General features: G+C 51.1%; 1 protein-coding gene across 5 annotated transcripts in view; it reads left to right on the forward strand.

Moving 5' to 3' along the window:
• The window catches only part of LOC125161198 (long-chain-fatty-acid--CoA ligase ACSBG2-like), a 32,751-nt gene extending 19,402 nt beyond the window's left edge, over nt 1-13,349 (forward strand). For 2 of the 5 annotated variants that reach the window (XM_047850860.1, XM_047850858.1), the window contains 8 exons: nt 3,185-3,361; nt 5,955-6,136; nt 6,292-6,531; nt 8,643-8,863; nt 11,126-11,265; nt 11,414-11,660; nt 12,924-13,032; nt 13,201-13,349. In XM_047850860.1, coding sequence (XP_047706816.1) covers nt 3,185-3,361; nt 5,955-6,136; nt 6,292-6,531; nt 8,643-8,863; nt 11,126-11,265; nt 11,414-11,660; nt 12,924-12,997 — 1,281 coding nt within the window. In that variant the 3' untranslated portion in view covers nt 12,998-13,032; nt 13,201-13,349. Of the gene's footprint in view, nt 1-3,184; nt 3,362-5,954; nt 6,137-6,291; nt 6,532-8,642; nt 8,864-11,125; nt 11,266-11,355; nt 11,661-12,923; nt 13,033-13,200 lie in introns of those variants that run through there. The other 3 variants (XM_047850859.1, XR_007150503.1, XM_047850861.1) reach the window with 3 other exon arrangements.
• The last annotated feature ends 4,125 nt before the right edge of the window (nt 13,350-17,474 follow it).

Genomic DNA, 17,474 nt, shown 5'->3' on the forward strand with positions numbered 1-17,474 from the left:
CCTGCGTTCAGGACTTAACCCAACGGCCCCAGGCCTCGGTTTGCGCATCTGTAAAATGGGTGTGGCGCGACAATCCCCGCCTGGCGGGCTGTTTTGAAAATGAAATGAGTTCCCGTTTGGAGAGAGCTCAGGACGGACGGTGTTTGATAGTCAGACACGTATGTGAGAGAGCAGAACACACGTTCTGTGCTTCGGAAGTAAAGCAGAAGTCGCTGTTTTGGTTACTCGGGAAAGGCTGCGTCTTTGGAAAAGACACGTATGTCTGGACAGAGTCCACAAGCGAAAGCAATTTATGTCTTTTTAGCGAAAGCAATTTAGATCATCGTTACAGGAGAAAAAAGGGAAAAAAAGGGAACAGATGCTAAGGGATTCCGTTTATATAAAACCTAAGAAATGCCAACTTATCCACAGGGACAGAAAGCAGGTCGGGGCTTAAGCGGAGACGCGACATAAACACGTCCAAGCCAGGTGCAGAGCGGCAGACGGGGCAAACCGTGCCCTGTGTTAAAAACTAAACAATGTCAGCAAGCAAGGCTCACGCGTGTGCTTTTTAGAAGCAGAAAAGCGTCCACAGGACGTGCCCCCGACTGGCGATGGTGGGTGTCCATCAGCACGATCGCTAGTGTTTACGCGAAGTTGCCTCCCAGCCTAGATGGACAGTCAGCAGACGCGCCAGGCCCTGCACCGGCCGTGCCCTCTGCTCGCTCTCGTTGCCAGAGAGCCCCACGGCTTGTAGCTTCACCTGCTTCAGGTCCCTGCTCACACGTTATCGCCTCCACGAAGCCCTCCCGGGCTTCCATGTTGAAAACACCCACAAAAATAAAGCACCCCAGGGCCTCTATGGAATGCGTGAATAAATGGATGCAAGGAACCTAGGAAGACCCTCGCCCTACCCTGGCCAGCGTCTCTCCCTCTCGTCTCGTCCGTCGTGTCCGGGGAAACGTTCCTCTCCCATAAGGGTGATCGGCACAGGTCCCCCAGTGAGCCCACCCGGGTCTGAGTCCCAGCACTCCCACTTGCTGGCCGTGTGGCCTGGGACAAGTTCCTCATCTTCTCGGGGCCTCAGTTTCCCCATCTGTAACAGGGAGACCAGAACGGCTTGTGCCTCTTAGAGATGCCTCACGGAGTAAATTACTTCAGATACTGTGTCAGGTGACTCGGGCTACCTGAAAACCCCATCAGTGGATTCCTTCCGGGTCTGGAGTTCAGGCGGGGCTCAGCATGGAGTTTCTTTGGCCCCAGGAAGCGTCAGCTGGTGCCTCCTGGCCCAAGAAGGGCGCACTCACCTGTCTCACGTGGCCTGGGGTACCCCGCCATGCAGTGGCCCCGAGGTCACGAAACGTCGTGCGGCGGCTGGCTCCCCCAGAGGAAGCAACCTCGGGGACAGACGCAGAGGTTCAATGTCTGAAGTTCAATGTCCAATGTCCCCCCCCGTGAGGGGAAAGGAAAACACCGCAGCTCCGAACAGAACCGCGGCAGGGAAACCCACAGCATAAACACGGACACGCAGCGAGCCATACCCAGCCGTGCTAACGTTCGCTGTTAAATCACATCACCATCTTTTTTAACGTTTACTTATTTTGGGGAGATAGAGAGAGACAGAGCATGAACGGGGGAGGGTCAGAGAGAGAGGGAGACACAGAATCTGAAGCAGGCTCCAGGCTCTGAGCCGTCAGCACAGAGCCCGACGCGGGGCTCGAACTCATGGACCGTGAGATCATGACCTGAGCCCAAGTCGGACGCCCAACCGACTGAGCCACCCAGGTGCCCCACATCATCGTCTTTAAAGCAGGAAGTCAAAGCTAGCCCGGTGTTCCCAGTAGACACGACAGGTCCGGGTTTCTCCTACTTACAGGGTACTCTGTGCCACGCCAACATAAGCACGTGTGAACCCCTCACTAAACCCATTACCGCCAGGGAAACTGTCGTGAACCCCTTTCGCAGATAAGAAACCGAGGCTCAGACAGGGAAAATGACGTGCTCAACATCCCCGGGCCAGGATCTGAACCCAGGAGGGTCGACACCAGGGGCCAACCTCATCGTCTACACATGCCAAGCCCCCTCCCTGGACGAATGGTTGCTGGGTGCCTCAGAGCACAGGCTGTAAGCAACGGGCTGGTGGAAAAGAAGGAAACTCCCTCCATCCTGAGGCCCAGGGGAAGAAGTGGGCCTGATCCTGAGGGCTCGCGATGGGCCAGTGCTTAGCAAACCTCACCACACTTAAATGTCTCATCTCTCTCCTCCCTCCCTCAACAAACACGCATCAAGTCTGCACTGAACCAATGAGGGCCCTCGGGAAGACAGGGAATGAGCAGATAAAATCATGCACGCTGTGGTGATGACATCCAGGGAATCAGGCAGACAACGGGAACTTCGGTTTGGGGGGCATGGGGCGGCCTCTCTGAGTTGGTGACATTTAAGCAGAAACGTAATATTCAAGAAAGACTCAGTTGGGGGGAAAGCTGGAGGAAGAGCATTCCGAGCAGATGGAACAGCACATGCCAAGGCCCTGAGGCACGACCCTGCCTCGTGGGCCGGAGCAACAGCGTGGAGGCCGGTGTGGCTGAAATTAATGAGGTAATTCCTTGCCGGGGATTTACGATACCAGTGAGAAATGCAGACTGCGAAATTATAGATCTGCCAAGACTTCACATCGAGGCATGCGGTGGAGAAAGAAAACCACGGATGTGCTAACTGCTGCATGTTTGTGTGATGGGATTATGGGAGGCTGTTTGGTTTGCTGGACAGGAGAAGCCCCTGTGCCCATTTACAGATGCGCAAAGAGCCCAGGGCCTCCTGGTGGGCAAGTAGTGGAGTCGGGATTTGATCCTGGGACACGTACTGAGTCCTTTGGATTTCTGACTCTCCATGAAGACGTTCTGATTCTAGGGCCCGTTGCTGGATCCAAGGGGCTCTTCAAGCCCCAAAGCTGCCCGCTATTTTCACAGCTCCCCTTAGCCTCGGGCGGGTTACCTCACTGCTCCGTGTTTCTATTTCCCCACCTGTCAAATGTACAGAATCATAGCTACCGACCCCAGCATGCTACGACTTGCTGTTTACAAAGTAGGACAGCACTGCCAAGCACCCAGTCGGTGCTTTGTCAGCGTGCGTTAAATAATTGCACCGAAACGGCCCCCTGGCAAGGGCGGGGCACCCTGGGTGGTAAGCCCGACTTGTGTTCCAGATCACGTGGACGGCCGGAGCAGCAGCAAAGAACTGTGGCCTGTCTACTGCTGCACAAAAGCAGGAGGTGGTGGTCAGCTACCTCCCCCTCAGCCACATTGCGGCTCAGATGATGGACATCTGGGTCACCATGAAGATCGGGGCCTCCACCTACTTTGCTCAGCCAGACGCTCTCAAGGTAAGGCTGAGGGCAGCCCGGGGTTAGGGGGTGGTTTTGCTGAGTCCTCGATCCAGGGGTTCCTTCTCTATCTTACGCTCCAACACAGGAGCAGTGGAAATAGTTGACTACATTCTTTTAGTTTATGTCTTTATCCACGTCAGGGCATCCCCATATGGTTGTGTAGGTGGTACACTGAACCACTCCAAACTAACAATGTGACTGGTATTAAAAGCAGAACATATTGGGGGCGGCCTGGGTGGCTCAGTCGGTTGAATGTCTGACTTTGGCTCAGGTCATGATCTCACAGTTCATGAGTTCGAGTCCTGCGTCGGGCTGTGCGCTGATGGCTCAGAGCCTGGAGCCTGCTTGGGATTCTGTGTCTCCCCCTCTCTCTGCCCCTCCCCTGCTCACGCTTTGTCTCTCTGTCTCTCTCTCAAAAATAAACAAACATTTAAAAAAAATTTTTTTAAAGCAAAATGTATGTGTCTGTTAAGTCAGTATTCCCAGCACCAAAAAGCTCCAAAAAACCAAATCTATCTCAAGGCCCTTTACCACATCTACAAAGTCCCTTTTGCTGTGAAAGAGAACATATTCACAGGTTCTGGGGTTAGGGTGTGACATATTCAGGGGACCATGACTCTGCCCAGAGGCATCGAGCAGGCTAAGTCCTCCGGCCTTTGTGACTCCTTCTAGAAGATTTGGTCTCGTGTTGTTCTCATGGCAGACTCCTCTCATCATTTTGTTTTCCGCTTAGGTATCTCCTTGGCCCCTCTCCCACATCCCCCGTGCTCGTGTCTGAGATGTTGTAGCCACTCGATGACAAACACTTTCTTTTCTGGCTGATTGCTTCATTGTACCCACACGCAGCTTCAAGATCCGAGACGTTCCCGTCCCTCCGCATCCTTATCAACTCCAAATACTGCCAACAGTTTCCAAACCACCAACCCAACGGGTGATAAAGTATCTTAACATATTACGAAACTGTCAGACTGTTTCCAAAGTGGCTGCCTCATTTCATACTCCCCCCAGAGCGGCCATGGTACCGCTGTCCCTGTCGCTGCTGTCTCAGTGGCAGGAAGGCGGCGTGTGCATTTCCCTGATGACTAACGGTGTGTGGGGGGGGGGGGGGGGATGCCGCCTCATGTGCTTGGTACCGGCTGTATACCTTCTTTGGGAGAACAAGTCTGTGCGAATCTTTTGCTCATTAAAATTTTTTTTATTTATTCATTTTTGAGGGGGGGGGGCAGAGAGAGAGAGAGAGAGAGAGAGAGAGAGAGAGAGAGAGAGAGAATTCCAAGCAGGCTCCACAATGTCAGTGCAGAGGCCGACACGGGGCTTGAAATCACAAACCGTGAGATCGTGATCTGAGCCAAAACCAAGAGTCGGACGCTTCGCCGACTGAGCCACCCAGGCGCCCCTCTTTTGCTCATTTAAAAATTTGGTTGGGGCGCCTGGTCACGATCTCACGGTTCGTGGGTTCGAGCCCCATGTCAGGCTCCGCAGTGACTTAACTGAGCCTCCTTGGGATTCTCTCTCTCCCTCTCTGCCCCTCCCCTGCTCATGCTCGCTCTATCTCTCAAAATAAGTAAACACAACTTAAAAAGAAATTTAAAATTTGGTTGTGTATCTTCTTATGGTTGGGTTCTAACCAAATGCTGGTTTACAAGGACCTCCGGCCAGTATCGTGTCTTCTCATTTTTAACTTCGATGAGGTCGTTTCTCTTTTCTTTCATGACTGTAGTGCCCTATGCAAGAGACCCCTGTCTGCCCCGGGGCCACACAGGTTTCTGTCGTGTCCCACAAAGCCTCTGCATCTTAGCTCTTACACTCAGGTCTGTGCTCCGTGTTGAGTTCACTTTTGTGTTTGATGAGAAGACACTAAGCCGGGCTCTTTTATTTTCCAGGATATGAATAGCCTTTCTTCCACTGGACTGCTCATAAATGTACTCTGCCCCGTCGAACTGGACGTCCGTCCTTATGCCAGAACCGCACTGACCGGAGTTTTCTGGCTTTCTGGCAGGACGACCACCTTGCCCTGGTTTGCCTGGGACATCCCCAGTTTTATGACCGAAAGTCCCACGTTCCATGAACTCCTTCAGTTCTGAGCAAACCAGGGCAATTGCCCTGTTTTAGAATACATTGCAAAATCAAACAGTATTTCTTCCAATTCTGTTCTTCTCTTCCAAAACTGCTTTGGTCGTTCTAGGTCCTCTGCATTTCCATGTAAATTTTTAAGGTTGGCTTATCTATCTGTGTGGAAAACCTGCCTGGATTTTGACAGGGATTGCACTGAACCCGTAAATCTAATCGGGAAAGAGTCTTACATCCTTATTAACAGTTGTGCAAAATTCTACTCCAAGCTTGGGTCAGGTGTGGGTTGGTTGGTTGGTTTTTACCAGTCTGTGGGCTCCACCAAATCCCTAGAGAGCGTGCGAAATCTGATTGGCTACCGGCCAGCCAATGGGTTGGCTCCCTTGGGGGGTGGGGAGCTCACCCTGGGCCAATCAGCAAAGAGAAAGTACTCCTGGGCTGAGCTGGATGGCTGGGAGAGATGGACATGTGGCTTCCACGCGAGGAGCAGGTGCGGCTAGATCAGCTCGGTCTCTTGCAGGGCACCTTGATCAATACTCTGCAGGAGGTAAAGCCTACTGCCTTCCTGGGGGTGCCCCGAATCTGGGAGAAGATGCAGGAGAGGATAAAGGAAACTGGCGCCAAATTCTCAAGCCTGAGGAAGAAGGTGTTTTCGTGGGGAAGAGTTATTGGCTTCAAGATCCATACAAAAGGGATGTTGGGGTAGGTGCAGGGTCCAGTGGGGCCAGGCCGGGAGAGGGCAGGGGGTGAAGGGGCTCAGCCTTCTCCAGCTGGCTCCCCACCCACTCCCATTTGGTTGTCCATGACTGTTGACCCGTTCTTGGCATTCTTTTTTTTTTTGTCCTTGGCATTCTTAGTCACAGGACACATGATACTCCCATAAGCTACCGCGTGTCGAAGGCCCTCGTGTTCAGCAAAGTCAAGAGCGCCCTTGGCCTTGATCGCTGCCACTCTTTTATCAGCGGAGCCGCACCCCTCAACCAACAGACCGCTGAGTTCTTCCTAAGCCTGGACATACCCATAGGCGAGATGTACGGTATGAGTGAGAGCTCAGGGCCCCACACCGCATCCAGCCGGGAGAGCTACAGGATTCAAAGGTACTGGCCTCCTGGGCAGACCCCCAGCCCTCCAGCAACATGGGGGTCAGGGGTTAAAGGTGGGAGGGTAGGCAAGCCACTGAGCTAAGGTGAACCCTGGCCTGAGTGTCCAGAATGGCCCCTGTTCTCCAGCCTCCAAGCCCTACATCCTCATGACCAAGGAAGCCCCCATGTGCCAGAGAGCCCACAGACAAGGACTCTTAGGATGTTCCAGGGTCTCCCCCACTGTAATTTGTGAGTTCTGCCTGCAGACAGCCCTCCCAGGCTCACTCACCCTCCTCAGGTTCACCTCCTGAGACCTCAGGACCCTTCATCCCTGCCATGCTCCCCCCCAAACACGTCCATGGGCCCCCATGGCTTTCTCCCAAGCTCAGCTGGTCCCAGGCTGCAGGAGTAGACCCAAGGACACTGAAACAGGAGGAACACCAAAGACGAGTTCTCTTTGGGTCTCACAGTCACAGGAGCTCCCACCATCTCTCTCTGACCCCTCGCTGCTGTCATATCACAAGTCCAGCTTGCCTTTCACGCTTGGCCAGGTTCCAACCGCCTCTGAACTTGGCAGAAAGTAAGCTCAATCTTCCTAATATGGCGAAACCATCCCTGCCTTTTATTTTACTCTGTGGGGGAGCTCTGCACCTCAACGTCCCCATCCCCACTCCGAAGTCCCATCTGAGGCCTCTTTTTGGTGTAACCCACATGCCCACTGCAGTTTCTCCAAAACCAAAGGGCAGTCCTTCCCTAAAGAGAAGGGACCAGAGGAAAGGTGCAAGTCCCGGCCTCCATCTTTAAATAAATGAGGAATACAGGCCCTCGTCCCCAAACTCAGAAGGCATAAAATGACGCGGTGAAAAGCTCCCTCCCGCCCACCCCAAATCTCCAGTCTGTGATGTGAGTTTGCCACGGCCACCATAACTAAGTCCCACAGACTCAAGCAAGGGAAACGTTTTCTTACAACTCCAGAGAACAGACGTCCAAGGTCAAGGTGTGGGCAGGCTGGCTCATTCTGAGGGTGACGGAGAATCTGCCCCAGGCCCTCCCCTGGCGTCTGGGGTGGGGCCTGGGGCTTGCTGGCCACCTCTGGCGCGTTCCAGGGCTTACAGACGCATCACCCGGATCCCCGCCTTAATCTTCACATGGTTCCCCCCACACGCGTGTCTGAAGGAGAAACCTCCCCTTTCTAGAAAGACACCAGGCCGGCTGGACTGGGGGCCACCCTACTCCAGTAGGACCTCGTCTTAATGTAACTAATTACACTGACAGTGACCCTACTTCCAAACACGGTCACCTTGTGAGATGCTGGGGGCTTGTGCCGCAACCTGTAGGGGGAGTGACGGGCACGATTCAGCCCCTAACGCCCTCCCGAGGGCAAAACCACCACAGCATTTCCTTTGAGTTAACCTCTGCATAAGCAGTGATGGGGACGTATCTACTTCTATCCCAAACCAAAGCATTTTCCACGTGACAATGAACCCAAAACTCGTCTTCTCTCAACTGCTAGTTGCTCTCTGGAGCTTGGGAACCAAATGAAGCCAGATAACCCGGTGTCCTTCACTGTCTGGGTTTGTCATACAAACACCCAGTCTTGACTCACCAACCACGCTCAGCAACCCAATGGATCTGGCAGGTGAGAGATTCTTAGCCGGTAGAGAACGTTCCCCTGTCCGAGCACACAGCTGCCCCGTCTTTAGCAGTCGCGTGGTATCCCGCTGGGGGCACGTACCCTCATTTACTCAACGGGGCCTTTTGTTGCTGGGATTCTTACGGCTTTTTCTCCATCTTTCATCACCACAAACGACGCTGAAGCAAGCGCTTTGTATACGTACCATATTATTGCGCTAAAAAAAAAAAAAAGGTATCTCAACACAACTTTTCATTTACATTCCTTTTGTTATGAGTGAGGTTGAAAAAAAAAATCTTTGCATATATTTAAAATCCACTTGTATTTCTTCTCCTCGGAACGCTCTACGCCCACCAGGTCCCGGAGAGGGTGAGACAGCAGGTCCCGCGTGGGTCAGCTGAGCGGCGTTTGGAGCCTGCGCTGCAGACCCGGGCTGACCTGGGTGGGTGACCCGGTCTCTCTGTGCCCTGATTTCCCCCCTCCCGTCCCCCAGCAGCTGTGGCAAAGTCATGGATGGGTGTAAGAACATGCTGTATCAGAAGAACAAGGACAGCACAGGGGAGATCTGCATCTGGGGCCGGCACGTCTTCATGGGCTATCTGGATATGGAAGATAGGACCATGGAGATCATTGACGACGAAGGCTGGTTACACACCGGGGACCTGGGCTACACAGACAACCAGGGCTTCCTCTACATCACCGGCCGCATCAAAGGTACTGGGGCTGGCCCCACAGGGGCTTCCTGTAGGCAGGCCGACCCTGAACCCTCACCAGCAAAGGCTCCCAGCCCCCCACCTTACCCGGGGGAGGGCCCCCACAGAGGTACAATGACAACCCCTCTGCAGATTTCAGCTCTTCCCTGGCGCCCAGCATTTGGCCCCGGAAAGAAGGGTCCCGGGGGAGACACCCATGCTAGCTCTGAGATCGACATAATTGTAACAATTCAGTGAGGATGAACGGAAACTGCTGCAGAGCAGGGATAAGCCAGCTCTTCCTGATAAGGGCCTGAGAGCAAATAGTCTTTGGATCTGAGGGACGGAGAGCTGTGTCAGAGCTGCTCAACTCGGCCCTGGGGTACGAAGGCAGCCATGGGCAACATGTAGACAAACAGACGTGGCCGTGTCATATAATCCTCACGCGTCACAAATATGATGCTTTGAGTTTCCTTCCAACCGGTTAAAAGTATAGAAAACCAGGGGCACCTGGGTGGCTCAGTCGGTCGAGTATCTGACTCTCGGTTTCAGGTCATGATCCCCAGGGTCGTGGGATTGAGCCCTGCATCAGGCTCCATGCTAAGCACGGAGCCTGCTTAAAATTCCCACCCACCTTCCCCCGTGCTTCTCCCCTACTTGTGTGCGCTTCTGCATGCTCCCTCTCAAAAAATAAATAAAATAAATAAAATAAAATAAAATAAAATAAAATAAAATAAAATAAAATAAATAAAATATAATATAATATAAAATATAAAATAAAATATAAAATTAAATATAATAAAATTAAATAAATAAAATAAAATATAAAATAAAATAAAAATTAAATTAAAAAAAATAAAATAAATAAAATACAAAATAAAATAAAAATTAAATTAAGTTAAAAAAATAAAATAAAATAAATAAAATAAATAAAAATAAAATAAATAAAACAAAATAAAATAAATAAAACAAAATAAAAATAAATAAAACAAAATAAAAATAAATAAAAACCATTTTTAGCTCGTGGTCAGACAAAAACATGGAAGGTTGGACTGGACTCACAGTGTATAGTTTGCCAACCTCTGATGTTGACAGAGCATTTGACAGTGAGCCTGACACAGGCAGTTAACTATTCAATAAGCGGGCTATGTTAGCATCATTTCCATGATAAGCAACAGAAAACCCTTCTTATATACGTTTGAGTGACAAAGAGAAACTATTGGCACAAAAATGGAAAAGTCCAAAAAGGTCTCACTTCAGGCCTGGCTGGATCCAGGTGCCGAAACAACATCACAAGGAATTGGCATTATCCTTCCCTTACTGAGCTGTCCTTGGTGTTGGGATCCTTCTGGAAGAGGCTCTTCCCATTTGGTGACAAGATGGCCGCCAACAGTCAAGGCTCACCCTAACCCTAAGGGACAGCAAAAGTCTTAGGTCTGACTCTCACTGGATCCCATTTCGAAATGAATCGCTGTACAGAATGGAATACACCGACTGGTCAGACCTGGCCACGTGTTCATCCTAGCAGTCCTGGCCCAAACCACAAGCGTGCACGATGGAGCAGAGTCCCCTACGGAAACAGCAGGGCTGGTTGCTCGGAAGACGAGTCACAGGCAAACACCAGCACAGGTGTCCGTCACACAATCATAGTATTACTACTGCCGCAACAACCTCAGTACGGACGGCTGAAAGAGAAGACAGATCTTGGGTGGGTGGGGCAGGAGGCAGCCGGCATCCTTGGGCGAAAGAGCAAGTGGGGAACACAGCCGGGGCGGGAGGAGGAGCTCCTGGAGAATGTGAGTGGCTGGGAGGAAAAGTGATGCAGTTCTCTTAAGGTCTGCCCAAGTTAGGGATGCCACCTAAGGACTTAGGTTTTTGGGGGTTGCCAAGTGGTAGAAAAATCAGGAGACAGAGACACGTGGCACAGCCAGAAGTATGTCGCTGGCTTCCAAGCAAGACACATTGGAGGGCTTGGATCAGGGTACAGAGGACCAAGAAACTGGCGATGGATTAATATGGCGCTGTCCAAGTGTCCTGTGCACAGGATTCAGACATTTGCTGGGAATTTCAAGGAGGCGAGGGAACAGGAGCAGAGTGACGCTGGGTCTGTGGGCTAGAGAAGGGCATGGTGGGAGTCCCGGCCCTGGGCACAGGTCCTCCTCTGCTTCTGGGGTTTTCTAAGAGGGTGGTCATCTGTGCCAGCATCCGTCCCCTCTGATCCTCGAGGGGGCGGGGCTTTTGTACTGTCTCTGTTGAAACCTCACTGAGCCATGCTTTGTTCCAGAAATCCTCATCACAGCCGGCGGTGAGAACGTGGCCCCTATTCCCATTGAGAACATGGTTAAAGAGAAGATTCCCATAATCAGTCATGCCATGTTAGTGGGAGAGAAGGCAAACTTTCTAAGCATCCTGCTGACACTGAAGGTAACGTGGGTTTGCTGTCCTGGGGGGGCTCTGCCCCAGGGTCTGGAGGGTGCGCCCCTGTGGGTCCAAGATCCACTTCCTGGTCCACAGGGGTGGCCAGGAAGCGTGTGTGGTCACTGGGTGTGGTGACGAGGGTCTCCTGGGGCAGTGTAAGATGGACGGGATAACTGGAGAGCCACTGGACGAGCTAAGCTCAGAGGCCATCAACTTCTGCCGGAAACTGGGAAGCCACGTGTCCACCGTCTCTGAGATTTTGGAGCTGCAGGACCCCCTGGTCTACAAGGCCATCCAGGAGGGCATAGATGCCGTGAATGAGGAAGCCATCTCCAATGCACAGAGGATCCAGAAGTGGGCCATCCTGGAGAAGGACTTTTCTGTCCCCAGTGGAGAGCTAGGTGAGCAGTCTGGAGAGCAGGTGGTCTTTGGCACTTGGAGGCTGGTCCCTGGCTAGTGTCCAGGACTACACGGGCTCTAAGGAGATGTGTTCTTTTCTGGGGGTCAGGGGGTCCACCTGCAGCTCACTGGTGTCCCAGATCCTCCCCCCCACACACACACACAAGGTCCCTTCTACCCAGGGCAGCATATCTCTCACTCTAGGAATAAAAGCCAAACTCATTATGACTCTGCATGACCCTTCTATTGACCTCTCCCTTTTCACTTACCCTACCCCAACTGCACAGGCCTCCCTGCTGTTCCCACAACTCCCCAGGCAAATTTTGCCTCAGGGCCTTTGCACCTGCTGTGCCCACTGCCTAGAATGCCCTTCCCCCTCAATTCTTTGGCTCCTTCTCATTGTCCAGGTCTCACCTACAGGTCTCACCTTACCGCACACTTCCTCAGAGAGGCCTCCTCTGGCCATCCTAGCTAACGTGACTCACTGACACCCTTCATAGGGCATGCCTCCTACACTGCCGCCATCTTGTCCCTGTAACACATCATCATCTGGAGTTACCCCATGTATTGGCTGATTTGGTCTGTCTGCCCCCTGCACCCTGCCCTCTCCAGGATGGGCGGAGGTCTTGCCTCCTACCAATGTCCTTTCTGGGGCTTGCTCTCAGCACTCAGCTGTAGTCTGATGGCATGGACAGCAAAGAGTTAGAGTGATGGCAAACACACAGCCTCCAACAACTTGGGTTCAAATCCTGTCCCTCGAGGGGGCACTTGTCTCTCCAAGCCTTGGTCCTTTCAACTACGAGTTGAAAATGCAGCCCTCATGGGGCTGCTCAGGACACGGCTGGGGAAGCCTGAACCCCACAGTGACCCAGAGCCTACGAGCAGCCTGGGCCGTGGATCAGACCACTCCCGAATTCATGCCTTGCCCCTGCCGGGCACATGCTGGGCCACCTCAGAGCTACTGGCCCTGAGACGGTTTCCTCACCTGGAAGATGAGGGGGCGGTGCACCCCCTTTGCTGGGTTCGCCGTCCACATTAGGCATAGAGCTCAGCGTGCTGTGCACCTGCCAGCCCACAGAGTCCTCACTGCAGCCCAAGGCGAGGGAGAGTTCATCACTCCCCACACTGAAGGTGGAGGGAATACACCCAGGAAGTCGATGGGAGAGCCAGCCCCCAACACGGGGACCCTGCTGCCCCCCCCTCCCCAGGACATGTGGCCTTTTATTTCATCCCCACATTGGAACTGGTTTCTCCTTTCTCGATAGGTCCGACGACAAAGGTTAGGAGACATTTTGTGGCCCAGAAATACAAAAGGCTAATTGAAAGCTTCTACTACTGACCTCTCTGGCGGAGCAGCTCTTGGCTGTCCCAACGGTGAGACTGGCTTGGCTGGGCTGGGCTGGGCCAACGGAGGTGGTCTCCCCTGTGTGGCAGGTGGGGCTGTGAGCGGGGCTGTGGGCGGGGCTGCAGAGGCCACACGCACACACACGCACGGCTCCCAGAGGCCCTGGCTCTGGCCTCAACTCATGGTTTCTCTACCAGGGTCATGGCCAGTTGTGCACACTCCTTCTTGGCTGGCTGCCAAGGCTGTTAGCTGTTCTCCTGCCTTTTCTACTCGTCTCAGAGAAGGAGCGGAGCAATCTTCCCATCCAGGACCAGGTTTTGCTGTTAAAATGCTCAAATGTTTCATAGCTCATGTGGAGGAGGCCTTTTGTTAGGAACGTTCGTGGGGGGAGAGTGCTACTTGCCAGGAGCCCAAGGAATGATGCATGCTGGCCCATCGCAGATGGTAAGGGATGGGGTCTTGAAAAACTCCCACCTACCAACCCCTGTCCTCTCCCCAAGTCTCATCCACAGGAGCTCCCATAACACCAAGGGTCCCTGACAGGTTTGTGGGAGCCCAGCTAGATGCAAGAGCGTCGGCACAACAAATTCTCAGTTGTCCTAAAAGCCACTGGTAAACTTTTCACGTTCAAATCATCGCCTGCTGATGCCCCCAGCCAGCTCACCTGTAGCAGCCTGCCGGGGCTTCTGCAACCAAGAGCCCTGCAAGGTACCGGCTGGGTTGGCTTGTTCTGATGCTCGTCTCTGTGTCCACATTTCCCCTTTTCACAAGGACACTGGTCATCCTGGATCAGGGCCCACCCTAATGACCTCATTTTAGCTCGATCACCTCTGTAAAGACTCTATCCTCAAATACAGTCACATTCTGAGGTCCTGGGGGTTAGGGCTTCCACAGATGAATCAGGACAGGGTGGGGGATGGGGGGAGGCAGGCATAATTCGGCCCATCACACCTTTTCTTCATTGTTGACTGGCCTCACTCTTCCACACCTTCATCTGCCAAAGTCTCGTGGGGGAGCCCAGCAGTTAAACAAATCATGTGTATCATTCCACATCTTTTGCAAGACTTCCAATTGCACCTTGCAGTTGGGCAAAAGACCACCTGACACTGACATGGGGGTGGGAGATGGACCCTTTACACCTGTGCTGACCAAGATGGCAGCCATTCAAACTGAGATGTGCCACAAGTCCAAACATAGACTGGCTTTGACAGCTGGGTATGAAATAGAGAATACAAAATACCTCATTAATATCTTAAAATATTGATTACATGTTGAAATGATACTATTTTAGACATATTGGGTGACAAAAATATATTACTTCAGTTAATTTCACCTATTACATTTTTACATGTGGCTACCAGAAAAAAAATTAAAAAAAAAAATTTTAATGTTTATTTTTAAGACACAGAGCATGAGTGGGGGAGGGGCAGAGAGAGAGAGAGAGAGAGAGAGAGAGAGAGAGAGACAGAATCCAAAGCAGGCTCCAGGCTCTGAGCTTGTCAGCACTAGAGCCCGACGTGGGGCTCGAACTCACGAAGCATGAGATCATGACCTGAGCTGAAGTCGGATGCTTAACCGACTGAGCCACCAGGGTGCTCTGAAGATTTTTAATTACATAGGTGGCTTACATGATATTTCTCATGGACAGCACTGCTCTAAAGTTCACTGGAGAGGGATTCAATTGTTTTTCTAACTTATAAACTAATACATTCATTCAGGAATATTTTCATCCTATGGTAACTGTGGGATCTCAGAGAATGAGCACACAGATTTCAAGTCTCTCCAGGTAATAACTTATCCTTCCTCTCCCTCCAGCTTCCAACAGGAAGATCCCTCTGGGTAGGGGCTTTTTCTTCTGTTTTTAAGAAGCCTAGATTCCCCATGGGTCAGTCTGTTGAAGAGGTGCCCCCTCAGGGACCTGCCATGCCTTTTGAAGGAATATATTGAATCATCATAGATATCTGAATTCCTGTGAACCTTCAAGGCATGATCCCAGGGAAACTTATGGGGAAGCCTATAAAGAACCTCTCGGGGCACCTGCGTGGCTCAGTTGGTTGAGTGTTCGATGTCAGCCCAGGTCGTGATCCTGTGCTTCATGGGTTTGAGCCCCACGTCAGGCTCTGTGCTGACAGCTCGGAGCCTGGAGCCTGCTTCGGATCCTGTGTCTCCCTCTCTCTCTGCCCCTCCCCCACTCTGTCTCTCTGTCTCCCCAAAATAAATAAACATTAAAAAAAAATAAAAAACAAAAAGAACTTCTCATCTTGTGGGTTCCAATTCGAGATTCGAGTTTTTTCTCCCCAGAGGGCTGAGGCATCAGAAAGAAAAACCTTCACAAGTCTATGGCTATACCACCCTGAACACGCTTGATCTCATCTGATCTCAGAAGCTGTGCAGGGTCAGGCCTGGTTAGTACTCGGATGGGAGGAAAGCCTTCGCACGTCTGAGGAAGTGGGTCCCCAAGCCAACTCATCTTCCTAGAAGCAACCTGGAAACTCTTCCAATAAGTTCTGATAATAAAGCATTTCAGCAACCCACGTCCCGATTTGGGGCCAGATTCAAACATTTTGTCCTTTGTTGAGAAGTTCAGACTCTGAAATCAGTTCTGAGTTCAAATTCTGACTAGCTATGTGAGTTCAACCTTCTGAGTCTGGAGGGGGTGGGGCTCTGTAATCCTCCCCCCCCCCCCCCCGCCACTCACAGGGTGGCTGTGGAAGACTCACACCATCACAGGTGAAGGTACACAGAGAACGCAAACGGAGTGCAGCATCTGATACCCAAAAGCCCTCGAAACAGGTAAACTGTATCATCGAAGCACCCACAAGTCTCGGTTAACAGCTGATTCTTGATAAATGCCATCTCTGGGGATGAGTCTCACTGTTATCCTAAGGTCCAAAATAACAGAAACTTAAAGAAGAGAGAAGTTCAGGGGCACCTGGGAGGCTCAGTCAGTTAAACCTCTGACTCGGTTTCAGCTCTGGTCATGAGCTCACGGTTCATGAGTTCGAGCCCCGCATCGGGCTCTGCGCTGATGGCGTGGGGTCTGCTTGGTATCCTCTTTCTCCCTCTCTCTCTGCCCCTCTCACATACACACTTTCTCTCAAAATACATAAATAAAAACTTAAAAAAAAAAGTTCATTCTTCTTTCATCCACAAGTCCATATACAGGCAGATCAAAGCTGACACAATAAATCCACAGTGTTGGTCCCTGAAAGACCAGTGGGGGAGGCACCTCCCAGGCCAAAGGAGGACAGCCTATTAGGACAGGAGGAAGAAAATTTCCAGTCTTTTAAGGTTCTAGATACCCACATGTGTCCCAGGGCCCCTTTTCTTTTTAAAATATAAAAGTAAAGGGGCGGCTGGGTGGCTCAGTTGGTTAAGCGTCTAACTTGGGCTCGGTCATAATCTCGTGGTTCGTGAGTTTGAGCCCCATGTCGGGCTCTGTGCTGACAACTCGGAGCCTGGAACCTGCTTTGGATTCTGCGTCTCCCTCTCTCTCTGCGCCTTCCCCGCTCATGCTCTGTCTCTCAAAAATGAATAAACATCAAATATATATCTATATCTATATATATAAGTATAAATAGATCAGAAATGTATGAAGACATTCTCCTTGCAATAATAATAATAATAATAATAATAATGCATATAAGGGTAAAGTCTTTTTTGGTGGGCTTCCTTACCCATCTGGTAGGTCTGTTTTTTTTAATATGTAAGTGTAGTCAATCTTCCTCTTTTGAAGACTCTGTATTTGCAAGTTTGGCACTCACTAAAACTTACCTGTAACCCCCAAGTCAATGCTCCCTGTACTTTTGTGGTCATCTGTGGACATGCGCAGAGCAGTCAAAAGTCTGAAGTGCCCAACATTCACATTCTCAGCTGAGGTCAAACACAGCACTGCCTTGCCTTCTCGCTTGAGCTCACAATGTAAATGCATGTCCTTCTGGGGGTCTGCTTAGCACCGTGTTTTTGCATGTTTGTTGGGTGATTTCACTGTTGAAAGTGGCCCCCAAGTCTAGTGCTGAAACTCTGTCTAGTGTTCCTGACTGCAAGAAGGCTATGATGAGCCCAGGGAGAGAAAATACAGGTGTCAGATAAACTGCATTCACGCATGGATTCTAGCGCTGTTGGCCATGAGTTCAATGCGAATGGATCAATAATGTGTATTAACTAAGGTGTCCCTGAACAGAAAACACAAACAAACAAGGTCAGGTAGCGATCAGTTCACAAAAATGTTGTGACAGAGGCTGCCAGGAACCTGACTCTGTATTTCTCCTAAGAGCCATGGTTCGATATTTGCTAATCCAGTATTCACAGCACCTGTATAAACATAACTACCACAAATAACAAGAATCGACTACATGTATATGTGTCACTATAGAAAAAAGATATGTGTGTGTGATAGAGGTGGGAGAATTCATATTTACGTATAAAAATACGTGAGAGAGACATTTTCTGTTCCGGGCAGGGGACAGTT

This window comes from Prionailurus viverrinus, chromosome A2 (genome assembly GCF_022837055.1).
Source record: "Prionailurus viverrinus isolate Anna chromosome A2, UM_Priviv_1.0, whole genome shotgun sequence".
Lineage (NCBI taxonomy): Eukaryota > Metazoa > Chordata > Mammalia > Carnivora > Felidae > Prionailurus > Prionailurus viverrinus.